General features: G+C 34.9%; 3 protein-coding genes across 5 annotated transcripts in view; 2 read left to right on the top strand and 1 right to left on the bottom strand.

Annotated features, from left to right (window-relative positions):
* Positions 1-22596, bottom strand: part of LOC108735059 (paired box protein Pax-6-like) — a 214492-nt gene that overhangs the window by 27058 nt on the left and 164838 nt on the right. The gene's annotated exons all lie outside the window — the stretch shown is intronic.
* LOC108735063 (transcription factor btd-like) lies at positions 10310-17196 on the top strand. 2 transcript variants are annotated; one of them, XM_018466855.2, is made up of 3 exons: positions 10310-10336; positions 15399-15743; positions 16683-17196. In XM_018466855.2, exons 1-3 carry the CDS (start codon positions 10319-10321, stop codon positions 17037-17039), a joined length of 720 nt encoding a protein of 239 aa, XP_018322357.1. In that variant the 5' UTR covers positions 10310-10318; the 3' UTR covers positions 17040-17196. The 2 variants fall into 2 exon arrangements, with proteins under 2 accessions (XP_018322357.1, XP_025835053.1); XM_025979268.1 differs by lacking the exon at positions 10310-10336 and adding an exon at positions 13487-13530.
* Positions 17480-19511, top strand: LOC108735064 (pollen-specific leucine-rich repeat extensin-like protein 2). The gene is made up of 3 exons (XM_018466856.1): positions 17480-17561; positions 18387-18656; positions 19027-19511. The coding sequence occupies exons 1-3, from the start codon at positions 17556-17558 to the stop codon at positions 19384-19386; spliced, it is 636 nt and encodes a 211-aa protein (XP_018322358.1). The 5' UTR covers positions 17480-17555; the 3' UTR covers positions 19387-19511.

The raw sequence follows: 22596 nt of genomic DNA, 5'->3' as shown, positions 1-22596 counted from the left end.
ATGATGAGTAAAAATGGTAAAAAAAATAGATAGAAAATTATCATTAGTTCTTTAATTTTCTACAAGTATAAAATATTTTTTAAGAAAACCTTACAGGCATTTGCTCATTTTTTAAATATTGGAGTTTTTCTAGATAAATAGTGGTGTTTGCATTATATCACCAGCTGCAGAAATTAAGTATGATTCATATTTTTTTGTTTGAAGTGATTGAGTATAGTTTTTCTATCGTTATGTTATAGTTTCTTCGGTTCAGCAGCAAATAATTCTTCTATATGTTTCCTTATTTACTTTTGTCACCCGTTTTGATCGGATAGAGGGCACTGATGACAAAGTAGTTTGCTTAACGTAAAAGATCAGAGCCAAAAATGGGTTGCAAATAATTTTACTGATGTAAAATGAACATCAATCATTTTATACCAAAGTATTTACAACCTCATTTTGTTTCTGATCTTTTACACATTGTAATAAAAGAAAGAAATGGAATCCATAGTTTCTTTAGCTTTGGGTTCATCTAATAAGTGAAGTTTTTCGAATCGTTTTGTAAGAATTTTGGATTATATGCATTTATTAGCATACCACGTCTTATAGTTTTCAGTTTTACACAGTTGGCGTATTCGATATTGTTTTGAGGGCTGTTTTGTCTTAATTCATAGAATTTCGTAGTTCCTTCCTGATTTGGCAGGTGCTGATATCAATTTGGAACTTCAAAATTCCATGGACCACGACATTGAACCCGGAAAACGATATCGATCCAATATTTTAGATTATCCATTTCCAAGGAGTCTAGACATTTTTGGGCTCTCTTCAGTTAAAAAATTAGAAGGCATTCACGGAATGTCTTTTTGTTCCCTTTTTGTGTTTCTCATACCTTCAATAGCCAATGTGAGCAACTTTCATTCATCATTTTAATCATTACTAATTTTTAAAAACTTTCTTGTATTCCAATTTAGTTTATTTGAATGGTCAGTGTCATAAGGTGAAAAGAACATGTAGAAAACGTAATTCTTTATTGACCACCTCTCTACGTTAACTGGTTAAGTTCACAGTCTTCTCATACAAAACTAAAGCATAGTTTATACAACCATTAGAATCCAACACCTAAGGCTGATTTTTAGTATTTACTGTTTAAGTAACTCCTGACGTTTTAAGAAAAAAAGAAAGAAAAGGCTTATTCAAAAGGCCAACAGCAGATACGTATTCATATAGGGCAGCTTAGGAGAGAGTTTTATGAGTCGGTTCAAAAGCGGAGCGCGTTTGAAGTTTTTGCAAAAGAAGGAAACTCCTATGATGGGTAATTGGCAAAAGCCTTAGCGTAAGCGAGTGAAGCGAGAAAGGATCAGAAAGAGGAGCAGGCGAAGAAGAGAACAGAAATATGTATACCACTACCACCAACACCATCAGAGCAGTACCACCACCACCACCAACGAACGACATCGGGTCCTCGACAGAGGCAAAAGCTTTGAAGATGTTGCCGCTTCGACTCCTTTAATCTGTTTGCTTTTGCACTTGCGGCAAAACGTTTACAAAAGCAAGGAAACGGATACGGTAGTTTCATTTACTTACAGTTCTCGAGGCGAACGGATAAAGATGACAAGGGCTTTGCTAATTGGAAGAAATTTGAACTAAATACCGGAACTGAAACAGCTTCATACAAAAAGGGACGGGGATTTTAGAAAAGGCGGCAATTGGCCAGATTTTCTTACTGTTTTCATTCAAACCAAAAAAACAAAGAACAGTTTTATCGAAGCAACTAGGGCTAGGTATTTGTTAATAAATCGATTATTGCATTTTTGGTATGACTCCGAGTAGCATTTAGAGTATGGGTGGAATATGGCCCAAACTTGTACTCGCAATTTTGAAGTACGGCCATGTATACAAACTTCTGATGCGACCCATATTACGCCTTGGAATATATGGCCCGTATTAAGTAATAATCTAGGGTCCGGAACAGAAATCGTAATCAGGTCCATACATAAAATTAAATTTAGGCCAATTAAATAAAATAAAATTATAATCTAATAAGATTGTAGATCCAGCCCGGATTACGTTTACAGGTTTTGTTCATCAGTGAAAAATATATAATGATATTTTTTATTCCACTTATATCAAATAGTACAAAATCCCAGAATAAAATGTTTTGTATAGTCAAGAATTCTGTGTCAATTAAGTAAATAATTATTCTTTATCAGAAGATGAACTGCTCGATATAGTTCCTTTATTTCGTAAAAGTTCTTCGTTTTGTTGTGGTTTTTTTTTAGAATCACGATCTTTGTAGCCTTCATCCCAGTTAGGATTAAATAGGTTTGTGAGAAAAGGGGATGGCTGTTACATAAACCTCAGCGCGTAATATGTTAGATATCTAACATATGTTTTACAAGTGACCCAAATTAGTCACTGACATATACTGTAGTTTTTATTTTAACAACAATCCTTTTCAAAGAATTATCACATAAACTACATGCATATTTTTTTTACATTTATAAATATTTTAACCAGTAAAAATGGTAAAATATTTTTTTAAATAGATAGAAAATTATCATTACTTTTTTAACAATGTTTGTTAATTTAATACAGAAAATTATTTTAGAAATATGTAAATACATACTATAATATAAAAACATTGAATATGGTTAAAATAAAAATTATAATTTTAGGCCCGGATCAGAAAAGTATTGTTTTTCATATTATGGATTAATTCCGGTTGATGAAATTAGGCCCATTTTTTAAAAGGAAGGGAAACTATAAAAATATCCGGACTTGAAAATAAAATGCATAATGCATATAGAAAGAAATTTATTACACTAGTAATACGTAACATAACTACCCTTCTCTGTTAAATCTTTGATTATTCATACAAGAACAGATTAATTANTTCATCTAATCACTCTTTCCAAATTTCATTCTCTTCTGATTCGATCCCTACTTTAGTTAAAATACCACTAGCTCCACCCTTTTAATCTTCGTTAAAATTTATTTTCAAAACTACTAACACTTCCGATCTATTATTCAATTGTTCCACTTCTTCCTTCAGCGATTGTTAATTAAATTTGTTAAGTTTTCATTGTGTTTCATTTAGTAATTTTACTTTTGCAAAGTGTGTTAAATTCCACCAAAAACCTAAAATGAAATGTTGCTGCTACGTTTGTATATGAAATCTAAGATGGCGACATTACATAAAATTAAAACGTTGTGAGGGTGAATTGGGAGTTAAAAGGTTTTAAGGAGAAACAATATTAATTTCTGCGAGCAAAACCGCGGGGAAAAGCTAGTCTTTGTATAAATAAATAAAATACGTTTGAGATTTTCACTAATTACTCACTAATTAATTTTGTTAGTGAACAGAAGTCATAACAAATTTTTCGTCAACCTTCGCTTTATTTAGATAATGAGTGTTGTATGAGACTGTGATATTGCAAAAACACATTAACCACAGCAAAACAGGAGAGGATAACACTTACTTAAAGAAAGTTAATTAGTGACAAATCTGTACCGACTTTCAATTCAATTCAATTACAATTGCTCAGTTGATTATAAAATCTTTCATTTTGGTCAAATAGATCATTATTGCAAGTACGTACAATTATTTTTACATTTGAAAGACTGTCTTTATGTTCATCGAAGCGAATATTAACATTTCTTCTCGTTTGACCTTCATACATTAACCTTTGGGAAAAATCCACTTCCAAAGTTAGCTTGTAGAGCTCAGAGTTTTCAGACCCTATGATAAGAAGCAAGATATGGGCGTATGATGTAATAACAGAATGCTAATGTTCTAGAATACAATGTAAAAAAAAGGAAGAAAGACAAGAAGATGATGAGATATTTAACGAGTAGTAGGTGTAAAGCAGTAGCTCTAGGGGAGGTATATACTGAAGAACAAGATAATCTTCCAGAACCGGCGTCAAATAAATTTACTCAATTGTAATTCAAATGAAACGTTGTCAACAAATGCTATTATTATAATATTGAAGAAATCATAGCACAGAAACTCTTGCTTTAATTGGATACTAAAATTTTTAAACCATTATTGCTTGCCTACCATTAAAATAATTGTACTATTTATAGAGAGTATTAGCTATAAACACCGAGTAAGTAGAATGCACATCTTGTCGACTTAATGTGTTTGGGTTCCCCGCCTTGTCCTTTCTCCGAGAAATGATTAAGATCAACAGATTAAGACGCCCCAGATTACGAGACGACGTCGACGTCGGTGGTCGTAATGCGTCGCTCGTGCAAACGACGCCTACGTCCAGCTAGCAACGGTTAGCGTCACGTTTGCCGTGTGCCCGTCCGACGGCATGTCACTCGGTCGCGTCGATTATTCCGTTTCACTTTGACTATCTGACCTCGTCGGGGTTTGGGGACACATGGCGAACAATTAATACGTGACCACTTTATTATTCCGAAAACGTCTTTAATACCAACGAAAACGATTCAAGAGGCAATCGATGACATTTCAGGATAATTATTTGCAGACAGACATATCAGACGCCGCGATTGAAAGTATACTTGCTGCGTTAACAGTTCGACCCACGTCCCGAGGATTTCAGACTATATTATGACGAGTCGCAAGATCCAGAAACAGATCGGGTATCATAACTTGATCCTTCTAAAATTTGGATTTAAGTATTGGAAAATACAAAATATACAAAATGGGCAAAAAAAGAAGTCCAACTTCCATATAATGATTATCAATTTCATGGAATAGAACACCATGATTTAACTCTATAATATTGGGTTGTTCGGAAAGTCATTTCGTTTTTTCCCGACAGAGGATTTAATTGTATTCTTTTGCACCCAACTTCACATTTAAGCCGTATAATTTTTATATGCTTTGAGAGCTCATATAGCAAGGCTTGTGTGTGAAAAATTCCAATTAATTCTACGCAGTAGTTTTTGGTTGGTGCCCTTTTAAATATGGAGATTTTCGACATATCTTACTGTTTTACTACAGAAAGGGTAAAAATGCTGTTCAAGCCAGAAAGAAATTGACTGATGTGTATGGAGAAGGTGTGTTGACAGTACGCCAGTGCCAGAACTGGTTCGCTAAATTTCGATCCGGCAATTTTGATGTCGAAGATGCACCACGTTCGGGAAGGCCGGTTGAAGCTGATAAAGACGCGATAAAGGCATTAGTTGATGTGAACCGGCGAATAACAACACGTGAGATCGGATTGAGGTTAAATTTATCAAATTCAACAGTTTATGACCACTTGAAAGGCCTGGGATTATCCTCGAAGCTCGATGTATGGGTTCCCCATGTTCTCACAGAGAGAAATCTGTGTCGCCGCATTGACGTCTGCGATTCGCTTCTCAAACGTCACGAAAATGATCCGTTTTTGAAGCGCATCATCACTGGGGACGAAAAATGGGTTGTATATAACAACGTCGAACGCAAGAGGTCATGGAGCAAAAAAGATGAACCGGCTCAAACCATTACCAAAGCCGATATTCACCAAAAAAGGTGATGCTGTCTGTTTGGTGGGATTTTAAAGGAATCGTTTTTTTGAGCTTTTACCGGATAACACAACGATTAATTCGGAAGTCTGCTGTTATCAGCTGGACAAACTGAATGATGCACTTCAACAGAAAAGGTCAGAACTAATCAACAGGAAAGGTGTAGTGTCTCACCAAGACAACGCGAGACCTCACACAAGTTTGGTCACTCGCCAAAAGCTTTTACAGCTTGAATTGCCCTCGTTGTCCTTCATGTTTCAGAAGATGTCCTACCATCCTCATTCCACTTTTTCTTTTGGAACGAGGTTCCTTACTGCACGTTACGACGCCCAGGAGTTGCTAGTTAGCAAAAATCAGCCTTTACACATGAATTTCTTTTTGTCCCTTAGTTTGAAATCCTACAAACGGCGTCGTAAAAGTCATCCGTAGTACTACTTGCTGAACCGAATCCTCAGATGAGATCCAACAAGATCGAAATCGCGAGTCGCGCTTGGTAGTTTCGACAGAACCCTAACCACCAAGAACTTCCTTGTTTAATTTTGGTAACGTGTCTATCACGTATGGTGAGCTATGCCGTGAATTCAGTTCAGCAGGTAGGTATCCATCCATGTAAATGGATCTTGTTCAATATATTAAATTGCATTTGTTATAAGATTGTCAGTTTTTGTTTCAATAAATATCTTCGCCAAAATTCATGACTAATTAATGTTTGTCGAATAGCGTAAGAAACTTCATTCCTATCGGGTGTCCCACGAGACCAACCAACATGTTTGGTTTCTATATATTCCTCTCATCATCATAAAGTCTTCGCATTTTCCTATAACTAGAAGAACCCATATCCTTGACTATTTGACAGTAATCTAATCTAGGTCTACCTCTACCCCTTCTAACTCCCGCTTCTGCATCTAATATCTCTGACTAGACCTTCATGCCTGAGTACCTATCTCGCCTATTTCTTATTGACTTCCATAGAGTCCTCTGTTCTCTTATTCTTTCTAATACCTCTTCATTTCTAACCTTCTCTGTCGAAGGTATCCTCATCATTCACCTGTAACAGCAAATTTCGAACACTTCTGACCTTTTCTTTTCCGCAGCGCGCACTGTCCATGTTTCGCACCCGTACAGCGCCGTACTCCAAGCAATCTCTATTCTCTTAATTTTTTTGTCCAATATTTCCGTATTTCTAACCTTTTATATCATGATTAGAGATCAATTTTCCACTATAAAATTCGACAAGTGTTGCGGTTTATTAACCCCCTGCTTATAAAGTTTCACCAAATGTCCAGTGGATCATTATAAGTTACTTCAATTAATACTTCGAGCAATTAATTTTTTCGTAATTAGTAAGAGTCACACAGATTGGTCTTACTCTAACGTGAGCATGTTCGTTTTTATTATACTGTACAGTTATAATTAACGTGGTATGGCAATTAAGTTGTCTACTGTGTATAACTGTTGTATAACCTATCGGAAAAGTTCTAATAGTATTATAGAGCTTGACAAGCGTAAGCTGAGTATATAAATAAGCGCTGGGGCTGCATCTAATACGTCCCGTTGATATGTTAATGCGAGATAGGTCGTGATATCATCAGCCACAGCGTTTAAATTGTCCTTTATACGACGTTGTCGGTTGTTACCGTTTTCATGTAGAACACGAAATTTTATGTTATTACTTATTGTTTATAATGTACCTATATCATTAATATTTCGCATTGTTAATTGTGTTAATAATACGTTTCGTCGTTGTTGCTGCTATCACCTTTAGAGCATTGGTGCGCAAAGTCAAAGGTCCCGGCGATAGTGTGAAAAAAAAAATAAAAATGAATTTTCACATTAATATTTAATACTATCACTACTGAGTTTCTTAAAGTGTTTCGGTTTGTTTCCTAAAAAATTCTACAGAAAGAATTATCAAGGTATAGTCCACCATGTCCTATAGTCCTAACCCAAAGTTCAGTCAGCTCTTTGTGAGACCTTGGTAAAATCATTCTTTGGGATGGGATGCACAGAACTCCGGAACTGTAGCAGTACGGTTGAGGCTAAATGCTAGGTTTGGTAGAACTTTAATACGTATATGTTCTTTGATTTTATTGAGTGTAATTTTCGTAGTATATGCGGTCTTGTATTGTCTTGTTGAAAAAGCACCAGTTTTTGGTCTACTAATTAAAGCTGGATAGTTCTAAGATAAAACCTCACATATTCGTGTCAGTTAACCAGAATATATCTCGGCAGTGACAGTTAGACAATTTAGAATTATCTTAAAGTACACTAAACCTTCATAATTCCATCATCAGATAAATAATAACGCTTTCGACTCGATTGGTAATTGTCCTTTGTCCAAACCTGTTTTACCATGTCTGGGTTGTTTAGATAAATCTATTCTCGTTTGAGAAAACCATCACTTTTGGGCAGGGCAAGGAGTTACTTTCAAATGTCTTTTCGACGTTTTACCTGACCCAAATCCAATTTTGGGGTACTATTCTTACTTGTGGGTGTTTCAGCCTCCTTTGAGGAATCGTGGGTATGGGTGATGGGTAGTGATTGTGGTGATAAACAAAACGGATGAAATGAAGACAGAAGACAGTGAAAGATTATCTTTGGAATATTACTGACTCATTTGTCTAAATGATCTAAGGAAATCACAGAAAAACCTGGATCAGGACAGGCAGACCCGGAATCGCAATGGTCTAAATCTTTAGGCCATGTCGCTCGGTTCATGGGGTAGTATTCGGCAACATTGATAGGCCCAAATGAGTCCTATAGTCTGACTCCCTTCCTAATATTTACAATACTTCTCTACGTTGCAGCTCCAGCTCTATAACTGCCTGTTGCTCTTTATACAAATTAAGTATCACTCTTCTATCTCTGTAACTCATCCCTACTGGTACTGGGTTGGTTTTCAATAGCCTCCATTGTAGCTTTGATATGCCATATACTGCTAGATAACCAAAACTTCATTGTTAACAATGCGCCGTTTACTCATTAACCCCTTCAATCTTCTATATATTTCATATACTTATGGTCCTCTTGGTTTTAAGTTATTGAAACGTCTTACGCCGTCAATAAACAAACACAGTATGGTTAGCATAAAGTAAAACTCTTCATGGAACTATAGAAATGTCTTAACAACATACGACATGATAAATTAGACGTATCAAATTTTGGATTATGAAATCTGACATTACTTATTATTACGAGATATTCACTGTAATAATACCTAATCTACCGTAAATGTGTTTGTGAGTTGCTTAACCTTTCAATTAACCATGGATAAAACGGCCAAGAAATTTACTTTTCGATGGAAGATCGTACGTGTAGTTGGATTTAGCTGGTGATGGAGATGTTTGATTAAGAGATGAAAAGGTTGCTTACATCGAGTTTCTATAGTCAGGATGTTTTGACTTAATGAGAGCCTTTAATTAAAAATCGTCAATTTCGAGGTATTCGAGTTGGAATTAAACAATTGGAATGTACTGAGCAGGTTTAAGTATCAGATACAATAAACTGTAATGATATGTTGTCAAAATTAAATTTTTAGAATTGCTTAAAATGTGAGTGCTTTTCACCATCGATAACGGTATCTATCGTCCAAATTTGGAGAAGTTCAGCTAGTTGGATATAAAATTATAACTTTTCTGATATTTACCGATTTAAATCGCTTTCCCTGACTTGTTTATATCCACGTTCCACGTCAGATTTAACGGAGATCTCGTTCGCGTCCTCGTTTCCGTCTTATCTTTTGAAATTAAAATATCGGCAACGATGTGCGTGGTCGTATAACAAAGGGACGCGTTGTCGGTAACTTCGGGTTTTCCCCATTGCGTTTGTTCAGATGATCAGATACATGTATCAGATTTTGAAAGTGAGTGAGATAGAGTCAGGAGCTGACGATGGACGGTGTGAGAGAGAAAGAGAGAGATAGAACGATTGGAGCGGTAACGGAGGCGGCAGCCGTTCTTTTGTTCCGATATTGAAATGGAATCGTTTGACTGTAAATAATTTGCTTTCGTACCCCTTGGGTCCGACCGCACCCCCCACAGCCCCCCGCGTTTTCGCCCCGGCAAACTTATTAACGGGGCTGTTGCTGATGCCGACGCTGCTGTCAACGGGCGACTAAAGTCGCTGTACCAACACTCCGATCTTCTTATGTTTATGAAATATTGTTCCGTCAATTTTATCGTTTTGTCTTTTGTTCGAAGAAAATGGGAAGAAACCGTTTCTTTTCCGACCTTTAAACGATTTTTTATTTAATAAAGCTGATGGGCACATATTTTTCTCGTAATAATTAATCAATTTTATCAGACTGAAACGATATATATATACCTACACTGATTGTTGCATTGGTGCGCAAAGTCAAAGGTCCCGGCGATAGTGTGAAAAAAAAAATAAAAATGAATTTTCACATTAATATTTAGTACTATCACTACTGAGTTTCTTAAAGTGTTTCGGTTTGTTTCCTAAAAAATTCTACAGAAAGAATTATCAAGGTATAGTCCACCATGTCCTATAGTCNGTGAAAGTTTTATTTTATTCGCTGAATTAGTATTTACTCAAAAAGATAGTGGCATGAAACTCGGGTTAGCTTTTTATAATGTGAAGTAAAAAACGCAGCTTTCCAAATTTACATACAACAATTTCCCAATTAGTTCAGTTGTTGTTGGTAAATTTCATCAGGCCAAGGGCAGATGAAAACTGAATTCAAAGTTTGGCATTTGTGTCTAGGCTCAATACTTAACACGATTAGATGCGATGAAATGTAAAGCACGTATTAGGACAATACACTCCGTTCGATTGTATAAATACTACAAAGATCGATATCTTTATCAGTTTGTTATCGGTTGGTTAATGAACGTTTATAGAAATGGACAAGAAAATGCAGGTAAGCGAATCAATTCTTCTGGCTAAACTAAATATGTGTTAGTTTTAATATTATACATTTATTTCGATAATTATAACGTCATGTACCTGTAGGATGTTGGTTTAAGCAATTCTATTAGAAGAAGGAGATTAGAAAGAGAAAGATGGAGTGTATTTATATTAATAGATGTAGGTATAAAATACCTGTTTTGTAATGCATGCAATCTATTAAATAATATAAAAAATAATGGCATATAAAACCAATAACTATTCGAAATCTGCGTTAATATCGGTGAATTTTTGTGACCTACAATACTTTGTAAAGGGCCATGGAAGGAGATATGAATGAAACTAAGTTGGTTATTACTTTCTCACAAGGCTTTAAAATTGCAAAATACCCATTTCTTTTAATTTTTTCATTGTATAACTCGACATAATGGTCGCATTTCTACATGTATGTTGTAGAGAATCCAAAAGCTATTACTTTGATTAGTGAAAAGATCAATTTGAACAGATATTGTAAAAAAATGTCACTTTTTTATATTTTTTAAGCATTTTTATAAAGCGAATGAAATCATGTAGAACCTGATCGGTCATTATATTTATTAAGCATTCTGATAAAGCGAATGAAATCTTGTAGAACCTGATCGGTCAGTCCGTCACTGAAACGTTAAAAGGTTTCATCCGAAACGTCAACAGTTTGTTGGTCTAGATATAGAAATTGAATCGAAATATGGAGATTTGTTATTACATTCTGAAATACGATTGTTAAGTCGGGGCAAAGTTCTTAATAGATTTGTAGATTTTTGATGATATACAAATATTTCTTCACGAAATCTGTGAAAATGATCTCGAACTCAATGATAAACAATGGTTTTTAAGACTTAAGAGGCATAATGAACCATTATAATGATTTCAAGGTACGACTCCAAGGCAATAACCACACAATTTTGAAAATGTATGAGGAATGGAAGAGTTTTACTTCAAAATTGATATTATTTGAAACTGACATAAAAACTAAAAAATTTCATTTCTTTCCCTTGTTAAAAAGGGAACATGAAAAAGAAAATATCGATGAACACAATCTAAATATGTTCGAAAGTTGGATTTCGGTCATTAAAAGTAAATATGAAAGTCGGTTTCAAAGTCTTAAGAAACATGGAGAAATGTTTACATTTATAATAAAGCCCGATGAAATAGAAGAAAATATTATAAATTTGCAGTATTTTGAATATCTAAGAATTGACAATTTTAGTNAAAGAACTCAAAATCTTTTAAACAAACTTTATTCCTAAGAAACACTTTTGGACAATTACTTACTAGCAATACCCTATGGGCGGCAGCTAATCAGACATAAAAAGTCTTAAAAGTAAAAGTACAGTAAAGGTGAAGATGCACCTGTATTTATAAATTAAATTAGCTGATGCTGCAATAAGTGCGAAAACAGATTACCTGACTACCTACTATAATAATAATTTGTAAAATTCAAGGAAATATTGATATGATCTGAACAGGTTGATTTTGACCCGCGGCCAAGAAAGATTGCCGACCCCTGGTCTAAATTCTCCAAAAAATAAAAAAAAAGGCAGAGAGATTTTAGCCTGGACTAATAATACGTGAAAGTTTTATTTTATTCGCTGAATTAGTATTTACTCAAAAAGATAGTGGCATGAAACTCGGGTTAGCTTTTTATAATGTGAAGTAAAAAACGCAGCTTTCCAAATTTACATACAACAATTTCCCAATTAGTTCAGTTGTTGTTGGTAAATTTCATAATTATATAATGGCATGAAACTCGGGTTAGGTTAGGTTTGGTTAAACTCGGGTTAGCTTTTTATAATATGAAGTAAAAAACGTAGCTTTCCAAATTTACATACATCAATTTCCCAATTACTTCAGTTGTTGTTGGTAAATTTCATCAGGCCAAGGGCAGATTGTAACTATTTTCTTAATAAAATATATCTTATAATTTACTAAAACGCTGTTTTATTACGAAAATATCTCTGACCCAAACGTCTCTTTAATACTCGCATTTTGGTTGTGTTTTAATTCTCAAAAGTTCGGGAGAATTTAATTTTCGAATCAAGTTCGAGTTACACACGGAGTACAATAAAAATTATGATGATGATTATGAAAAGTGCAAAGATAAAAATACAAATGTCTAATTAGCAATTTATTCGTTGAAGGCTGGATATTTACAAACAAATATATAATTTAAGACGAGTGGTTGCGTGGGGATAAGCAGGGTGGAAAGGGTGAGTGGTGGAACAACAATATGTATTGTACATATGCATCTGTACATGAACGACTACAAATTTACAAGTATCTATTGCACGAAGACATAAATAGGTAAAGATAAGGCAGGACAATAGAACCAGAATAAAATGTAAATTTGGGAGTATTGAATCGTATGTCCTGCTGTGTTCAAGTAGAAGAAAGCAATTGTAATTTCATTTTAATGACAGGAAAGTTTGCTATTAGAAAAACCTAATTTCCTGTGATACAAACATCTGTTGTGATCCTGAAAGCCTATACAAACAGATTACCTGACTATCGTCTATAATAATAGTTTATTAAATTCAAATATTGATATGATCTGAACANTAAAAGTACAGTAAAGGTGAAGATGCACCTGTATTTATAAATTAAATTAGCTGATGCTGCAATAAGTGCGAAAACAGATTACCTGACTACCTACTATAATAATAATTTGTAAAATTCAAGGAAATATTGATATGATCTGAACAGGTTGATTTTGACCCGCGGCCAAGAAAGATTGCCGACCCCTGGTCTAAATTCTCCAAAAAATAAAAAAAAAGGCAGAGAGATTTTAGCCTGGACTAATAATACGTGAAAGTTTTATTTTATTCGCTGAATTAGTATTTACTCAAAAAGATAGTGGCATGAAACTCGGGTTAGCTTTTTATAATGTGAAGTAAAAAACGCAGCTTTCCAAATTTACATACAACAATTTCCCAATTAGTTCAGTTGTTGTTGGTAAATTTCATCAGGCCAAGGGCAGATGAAAACTGAATTCAAAGTTTGGCATTTGTGTCTAGGCTCAATACTTAACACGATTAGATGCGATGAAATGTAAAGCACGTATTAGGACAATACACTCCGTTCGATTGTATAAATACTACAAAGATCGATATCTTTATCAGTTTGTTATCGGTTGGTTAATGAACGTTTATAGAAATGGACAAGAAAATGCAGGTAAGCGAATCAATTCTTCTGGCTAAACTAAATATGTGTTAGTTTTAATATTATACATTTATTTCGATAATTATAACGTCATGTACCTGTAGGATGTTGGTTTAAGCAATTCTATTAGAAGAAGGAGATTAGAAAGAGAAAGATGGAGTGTATTTATATTAATAGATGTAGGTATAAAATACCTGTTATTAATTGTATAACTATAGGTACGTATTTTGTCAAAAGAATTTTGAATTTGCATTAAACTGGCAAATACAATTCCTTATTGAAGGGATCTGTGCCAAAAAAGGTAAAAGATGACACTTTAGGGTAAGACCTTCTATTTATAGGTCACAATTACAGTTACCTTTGCTAACATTTACGGTTATGAAAGAATTTTGATTTTCATCGTTAAAGGAACTCAAAATACTACTCGAAATTTAAGAGCAGAATGGGGAAATTACACGGAATATTTTTTAAAATTGAATCACTTGATGCAGACCAAAAGAAAAGTTTTGCATAGTAATTAATTTCTTCAGTTTTATGTTATGATTATTAACAGAACGATAAAATTCATTTGGAAATGTATGTATAATATACATATATTGACTCTTGCTTTAATTCGTAAAGAATAATTTTTTAGATTAACAAAAATGTTGTAACAGAGAGTTTTGTAAAAATAATAGATTAGCGTCTCAAACAAATTTATAATTATAATGAAAAGAACCTACAATTTTTGATCAATTGTATCCTTGGAGATTGTGGAAATCCTGCTTCATATTTAAATCGTTACACCAAGTATATCTAGTTAATAACGTACTTTTTTGACGAACCACAGAACCCTTGACGCGTAAGTCAAACTATAGCATTCATCATCATAAAGTCGTCAGTCCTAAGACTGGTTGAACATACACCCCCACTCTTTCCTATCCGGAGCTAATCTTCGCGTTTCCTTAAAACTAGAACATCCCACATCCTTAAGTATTTGCAAACAATGGTCTCATCTAGGTCTACCTCTACTCCTCTTAACTCCTGTTTCTGCTACTCATATGTCTCTGACTAGCCTTTCATACTTGAGAAGGTGTCCTCCAGCCTATCTCGCCTATTTCATAATGATTTCAATAGAATCCTTTGTTCTCCTAGTCTTTCTAATACCTCTTCATTTCTAGATACCGAAAATCATTAACTTCTTTTAATAGCACTACTCCAAAATTTCCTTTTAGTTCAAGTTCTTTGTTTTAAAATGTTTCTTTAGTTTATTTATAATTCTTAATGAAAACCAATTCAGCGGTCTAAACTCTTTATTATCATTACATGATGGTCCACAATTTGAAGACTTGCAACGCACCTCCTTCATTTCCTGAGCCAATATTCACTACAACACTCAAGATATGTCTAGAACAAACCCCACATTCACCTCCCTTCCGTTCTCTCCCTTTTTGCATTTTCCACGATATTCTTTTCATCACCTGCCTATTTCGCTGCGAAATACCGAGTGTCATTGCCTAGAGCCTAGAGTTTAAAATATTGTTTAGCATTCGAGAGGAAACCGGTTCGATTCCCGATCCGTCTGTCCTGGGCCAGGATTTTCTGTGGTTTCCTTGGTTCATTTAGACAAACACTGGGACAGTAACATTCCACAGATAATGCCTTACTCTCTTGTGCCTTCATTTCGTTCGTTTCAATTTTCTCACTCCAACCATCATCTACCTTTTCCAATAATTCCTAAAAGAACGTTGAAGACGCTTTCGTCAGATTCATTTCCTCATTTTTACTGATCGTTCGTGCTCAGTTTCTCTAAACATTTAAATTATAGCTCTTCACCTGTTACATAAAAACCACATTAGTCCAATTGGTATATAACAAACGTGGACTATTTTATTTTCTAGTATACTGTCGCTATTGCCCTTGTTGTTATTTCCCTGAGCACTGCTGATCCTCAAAGACCAAGATTTTTGGTACGCCAACAACAGCAGCAACAATTACAACAACAGCAACAGCAGCAACAATCGCAGCAACAGCAACAGCAGCAACAACAACCTTATGCTCCAAGTGGTTACCAACCCCAAGGCCCTCCTTTCCCTCTACCACAACCCCAAGAAAGTAGAGGAACACCCCATGTGTCGTACGGAGCCCCACCTGTCCCTTCATACGTTCCACCACTTGAAGAAGAACCAAGTACAACAGAAGCCGTTTATAGCAATAACGAAGAAGCACCCGATGTTGAACCATTGGTAATAATTAATGTTAATTAATCAAAGTAAAACCGTGTGGCCGGTATATTTCAGGCTTTTTCATAAAGTGTCATCAGAAGAACATATCGGTACATAACATATTCTAAAATGGTTACTTAAAAATTCAAAATCGAGAATCTTTTGTTGTGAATGTGTAAAATTATTTATTTAGGTAATTTGTTAACAATATATTTTAAAATCTGGTTGAAGTAATCATTAATTCAAAGATTCCAAAGAATATAAAAATAGTTATTATTATTTGAAGACAGAAGCAGCCCTCAGTCTCTTTTTTCTACAAAATTTAAAATATCGGGTTCGTGTCTTAACCCACTATTGAAGTTTCTTTGTGAAATTACACATTTAAATGGCATTCAGGGCATATTTGGATTATTTAATGAACTAAATAGCTGTGACAATTCGTTTTTAGTAAATATACACATAAATTAAAATATTGTAAAAATTTCACGAAAATACATACATTCATAGGGCGCGCGATTTAATAACGCACGCGTGAGCCGTGTGATCAGTTGTCCCGTACCCTTTTTTAATGAACGTAGAATACCAAGACTTTAGTAATTTTAAATCCAAAAAAAAAAAAATTATATCAATCCGAAACCTTTTTGGCTGTTAGATGTATAAGTTGATGGTAATGGTGATGATAAATGGACCTTGTTGGAGCATACATAATCCTAAAATGTAGCATCGCACTACAGATGGCGTTTACCGCGCCATTTGTGGTATTTTCTAAAACGCGCTGTTAAGACAGCAGGTAAAAGTTGGTCTCTGTTCTGTCGGAGCTGTCTGCGACGCGCTGATGAGATCCAGAAAGATCGAAATCGCGATCCGCGTCTGGCAGTTTCGACAGAATACAGACCACTTCGAATTATTTTATTTGTATAAGTTGATGTTGATTTCAATACTAAAGAATTTTTATTTTAGGCCGAAGATGTGCAACCTGCAAAGCTGACGAAGTCTGTAAGTCCATCCAAATTGAAAGAGCCTTCTGCTCCAGGGACGTACTTTATTGTTTTGCCCCAATCCCAGAACTACGTGGTCGTCGAAAAAAATTCACCACTCATCGCGGTACCGTCAGTTGAAAAAAGTGCGCCCTTCGTAGCAGTTCCCGCAATTCCTGCTGCATCAGCCAAGCAAGTCCCAAGTGCCAAATTTGTTGCTGCCCGTATCGTCGAACCCTATTCTTTACCTACATTTCAAGCCGTCCCTGTATCCGCCCCATACAGTAGCGGATATGCCAGTGTGATAACGCCTTTTTCTTCATTTGTTCAAGTTAATTGAAAAAAGGTTAACCATATTCAAAGCGTTCAGTTTTTACGCTTATTTATATAAAAAACTAAAGCCAAACAAAACAAATGTAAAGCAAGAACTGAAGAATGTTTTCCATTAATTTATTTAAACAATCAGATAATACCAAAACACTTTAATATATTTGTTTTTCAAATAAATGTTTTTATATTCAATAAACTCGAAAAAACTATATGGTTTTTATTTGATAATCACTATTCAGTGAATATTAAAAATATTACAAATTATTTATTACACAAAAATAATTAACTTGAATGAGTTAAGGTGACCTCAAAATTGCATAATTGTTCCGATTTTAGTAATAATATGTCATCGAAAGGTAGGCCAAGGGTTACAGAATTTGGCAGTGGATCAATTTATTAACAATATGAATCAATTGTTGCATTCGGCTCACGTAATTTCAATTGAATATAAATACCCAATGCACGCCGGTAAGCATTATCAGTTATTAATTGTTTAATAATCGAACAACAACTAAGAATTTCAATCATGAACGTAAGTAAAAGTGTTACTATCACTTTTTATATAACATATTTCCTTTTTTGCGAAGAATTTGATTCTTTTTTTTTTATTAAAAGCAAATATTATCACGTAATAAAACGTTAACTTGAAATTAATTACACAATCAATTTATCTTTGTACCTTTCGTTTATCTACCAAAATTAATAAGTTTCAAACTGAATTAAGTAATTTAAATATTAATAAATATTTCACGCTACAAATTCCTTAAGTTAATAGGAAAAAAAAGTGTTGCTGTTGTAACACTCCCGCCGAGAATCGAACCCGAATTTCTGGCTTTCCCAGCCAATGCTCTAACCACAAAGCTGCGAGAGATCACAGCAGTAACAACGACGAAACGTCGAAATCCATATTAAATACACTTTAAGAATTTTTTCCGGTGAGGGTGTGAGTCCCAATAAAATTTTCTTTCCGTTAACTTGAGGTAGTCTGTAGCGGGAAAGAAATTAATTTTATTTCACATTAATTTTTAATTTAAATACTAACCGCTATTAAAAGTAAAAATGTATTTCATGAATTAAGTAATTCTACACGAGTGCCAACGGTTAAATACATGCGGTTAGAAAGTACCTGCAATATAGTTGCTTAATTCAATTGTCCCCAACAAGTGAAATTACTTGAAAATGCGATTACCCACAAGAGCCATAAATAATTTCCAATCATTGAGTTGCAAACGATTAATAAAAACTGTTGATGAACATTTCAAAAAGGAAGTAAATTAGTATGCATATATATATGTACGAACATCCGATAAAATCTTATCGAAATTCCCGAATTGCAATTTTTCTTCTTTGATTTTAGGGAGCAATTGTTGTTGTACTGTTTTCTATTGTTGCTTTGGCGGCATGTGAACCTCCCCGATTCAGATCGTTCTCCCGCCAACAACGTTTTCAACCCCAAAGGACTTCGGTTACTTTTGAAAGACAAGAAATACAACCTGAAGAACCTAAACCATCGTACGGACCTCCAGCTCCTTCATATGGCCCGCCTGAATACGTACCCCCAGCACCTGAACAACCTACTACCACCGAAGTTTCAATAACAACCGCGGAACCCCAATCGGAACCTGTGGTAAGTTAAAAAAAACAAGTATTTTAACTGTGCAACACGAGTAAAAGTCCAAATAATTGTTAAAACCCATTTAAGGTCGGTATTTTCTCAGAACTTTCAATTCATTGGTAGATTTCAAACTTGATAAGTTTTTACTTCATTTATTCATAATCAACAGAAGGTAGTCGGGTACTTTAACCAAAATTTACAATTAATATTTGTTGAACAGTGTAAGAAACTTTGTTCCTACCTAGTGTCTATACTATTCTTTGTTTTATGTGTCCACCACCTTCTCCATCCTGAGTCACCTAACTTCCAAGATAAAAAATAAGTTACTTCTAGTGTTCTGTCAGATATTTCATTTATATTTTCATTGTTATCTTTTCCACAGCCTGTTAATACAACCACCAACACCACGGCAAAACTGCAACAACCTCAAAACAATTTCTTCATAGTTCTCCCACCTCAACCCGAAAAATACGTGTTGGTGAATAACAATGAACCATTAGTAGCTGTTACATCTGAGCAGTTAGTGAGAGTTCCATCGGAACCAGTTTTTGCTGCGCCAGCAGGAATTCCTTCGACCAACACCAGAATTGTTCCTGCAAGGATACTACAGGCTCCTACCGGTTCTTCTAGAACCGTAGCCGGAGGAGCCATTCCTGGCTTTCCTTTCGCCTCCAGTGTGAGCAATGTGGTGACACCGTTCTCACCTTTTGTTCAAGTTCAACAACAGGGTAACAATAAATAACATGTCGGCGATTCTAGCTTTGATGCTTAAAGTTTGGGTTTTGAATGAAGAACTTTATCTTGCGATGCAACATAATGTACTTTTGATGATCATACAGTAATATGAAATAAAACTATTGCACAAAATATGCAGTTTTTATAATCATATTATATAATAATATGTAGGCATATATTTGTAAGAAAATAGGGTGCAGGTATCTCCTCTGATGATACTACGTTGTGGAATTAGCTGACTTAATAGCCTGATTAAAGAATGGTAACTAGTTTTGAAGTCCAGGATGGAATATTTAATTGAAAGTGGAACTAAGCAACTGTTAAATATATCAATATTGGTCCAAATACAGGCTGTGGTTAAATGCCCACTAGTGGAATCTCTCGACGATTGAACCATCGAAAACGGTACCCATCTGCCCAAATTTGGACAAATTGAACTAGTTATAAGTCTCTTAATAATTTCTCGAATTTCATGAATGATATTTAGAAAAACAAAATGCTTCAAATTATTGGCTAAAAGGTTATAGTTACATATAGAAGTTCATTATGAAGATAATAAAAATGCGGTAGATATTTTCGTTAGTAACAATTGTGTTGTCTTTTTCGAATTGAATAGCGGCGGCGGTCAAATTTTGCATTAAAGTCAAGCCATTAGTTTTAACAATTTTTCGCATTGTTGTTATCATCATCAGGTGGCAATTAGAGACAGCGTTGCTTTGGAAATTTTCAGCAGGAAAATTCACTCACTTTGATTCCAACTGACGCAAATGCAACTACGTTCCGGACGATACGATGGACCCGTTCAACTGTAAAACATGACGATACAAAGCCGACCGAAATAATTTATTGATTGAACAAATTTTAATTTATATTCGAGCACAAAGCGAAAGCGCCAATAACTGACCACCTTTCTACCATATTGTTTCCCATTTTGTTACTGCAAAAACTCGCTGTTGAAACTTATTAAACAATTACTGGACCAATTTATGACTTTTGTAAATATCTCTTTGTCGAAATTGTGATCACATTCATACATTATTTTCTGATGAAATCTGCTGTCAATTACATCGAACGAAACATAATTTTAACAAGAAAACATAACTACAATGTTACAATTCATCATCATCATCATCATAAGGTCATCAGTCCTAAGACTGGTTGGACACGTACCTCCACTCTTTCCTATCCTGAGCTAAACTTCGCATTTCCCTAAAACTAGAACAGCCCACATCCTTAACTATTTGCGAAGAGTAATCTAATCTAGGTCTACCTCTACCCCTCCTAACTCCTGTTTCTGCCTCTAATATGTCTCTGACTAGACCTTCATGCCTGAGAAGGTGTCCTACCAACCTATCTCGCCTATTTTTTATTGACTTCCATAGAGTCCTCTGTTCTCCTATTCTTTCCAATACCTCTTCATTTCTAACCTTTTCTACCCACGATATCCTCATCATCCGCCTATAACACCACATTTCGAACGCTTCTAACCTTTTCTTTTCCGCCGTTCCCACTGTCCATGTTTCGCACCCGTACAACGCCGTGCTCCAAACATACACCTTTAACAACCTTTTTCGAATTTCTAAATTAACCGTTCGCGAGCATAGAAGTGACTTCTTTTTATTAAAGGCGACACGACCCTGCGCTATCCTCTGCTTTATATCCCTACTACTCCTTCCATCCTCACTTATCTGACTTCCTAGGTATCTAAAATCAGCCACTTCTTCTAATTTTTCGTCTCCTATCTTTATATTCGCTCTTTCCCTACTTTTTCTTCCCTTGCATACCAGTATTTTAGTTTTACTTTTATTTATTTTCATACAGTACTGATCTGTCAGTACCGCTTCCATTTTATTTAAAGCTATCTCTAGGTCCTCCTTGCTAGATGCTAATACTGCTATATCATCTGCAAATCTAAGCATACTAATCTTTTGCCCTTGCACATCTATCCCTACAGTTGTACTGTCTTTAATGATGTTGATGGCGTCTTCGATGTATAGATTAAAAAGTAGCGGTGACAGTGTGCATCCCTGCCTGACTCCCTTCCTAATATTTACTTCTCTACGTTGCATCCCCAGCTCTATAACTGCCTGTTGCTCTTTATACAAACTAAGTATCACTCTTCTATCTTTGTAACTCATACCTACATTTTTAAGTATATTTAACATCTTGTCCCATTTAACATTGTCAAAAGCTTTCTCTAAATCTACAAATCCTATGTACGCACTCTTTCCTTTTTCTATCGTTTTTTCTATTGCTACCCGTAAAGCTAGAATGTTACAATTATTACAAAAGAAATGCAGTCATTACTACGATATTAGAATCTATCGTAAATATCGTATCCATTTTAATTCCGGAAAATGTTGCCACATAAAACAGATCATGATTTCCATTAAGACAATTTCGTGCCTAAAAGGCAACTATCACGGTAATAAATTTTAATAGGGTTTTCACTGTAGTAAAGTCCAATTATGGAGGGATTGAGGATACAAAGCAAGGATTGACGATACAGAGCAAGGATCAGGATTAGTCACAGGGCTGATGAATAAACCAGATTAAACCTCAAAGTAAGGGAAAAATTCGTAGCAGCAAAGTTAAGAGCAGGAAAAAAATTGTTGGTGATACTAGCAGTCAGGATTTATTGAGATTATGTTAAGAATGGCAAGGACTTCATATGAAGTCATTTCTTTGTACTTTAACAGAAAGATTGAGAACTACTGAATGTAGTAGTCGGGTCAGGCGAATAGAGTGGATGATCAGTATCTTGTAAGCGTTAGTTGCATTATAGTCCAAAAGAAATCTACGTACATGTTATAGAAAGCGAAGCTGTGAGAAATTTCCCTCATTTTAGTATTTTAACGAACGACTTCTACTCTACGGCTAAATAACAAGTAAGTAGTAAGACTTCAGTTTAACAGCGATAGTTATTACAATAATTCCTATGACTACAGCAAATTGCAATGTATTTCTTAGTTGGATTTCACCACAGCAGCAGTTCTCAATCTTTCATGACAGAATTATCGAGGCTCTTGTTATGAGACTACTTCCGTGAGACTTCTAAACCAGTGTAAAAACGGGGCTTAAGTCTTTTAGTTCGGGTTATAGTTGGGACGTTTAAAATTGGCATAGTCCACAATAAAACTGTCACATTTACTTTCTTCTTTCGACTTACTAACTAGACTACTGCGGTTGCTAGCAGAACGTCTACTTTTATTCATTC

The sequence above is a fragment of the Agrilus planipennis genome, unplaced genomic scaffold (genome assembly GCF_000699045.2).
Source record: "Agrilus planipennis isolate EAB-ADULT unplaced genomic scaffold, Apla_2.0 scaffold20, whole genome shotgun sequence".
NCBI lineage: Eukaryota > Metazoa > Arthropoda > Insecta > Coleoptera > Buprestidae > Agrilus > Agrilus planipennis.
The sequence above is the reverse complement of the archived record's forward strand: the minus strand, read 5'-3'. Positions and strand labels throughout refer to the sequence as shown.

What these genes read in the sequence shown, in the direction of transcription:
- LOC108735063 (XM_018466855.2), top strand. An exon ending in CACCCGATGTTGAACCATTG is followed by an intron (nt 15,744 to 16,682) that starts GTAATAATTAAT and finishes TTTTTATTTTAG; the next exon opens with GCCGAAGATGTGCAACCTGC.
- LOC108735064 (XM_018466856.1), top strand. An exon ending in AACCCCAATCGGAACCTGTG is followed by an intron (nt 18,657 to 19,026) that starts GTAAGTTAAAAA and finishes TCTTTTCCACAG; the next exon opens with CCTGTTAATACAACCACCAA.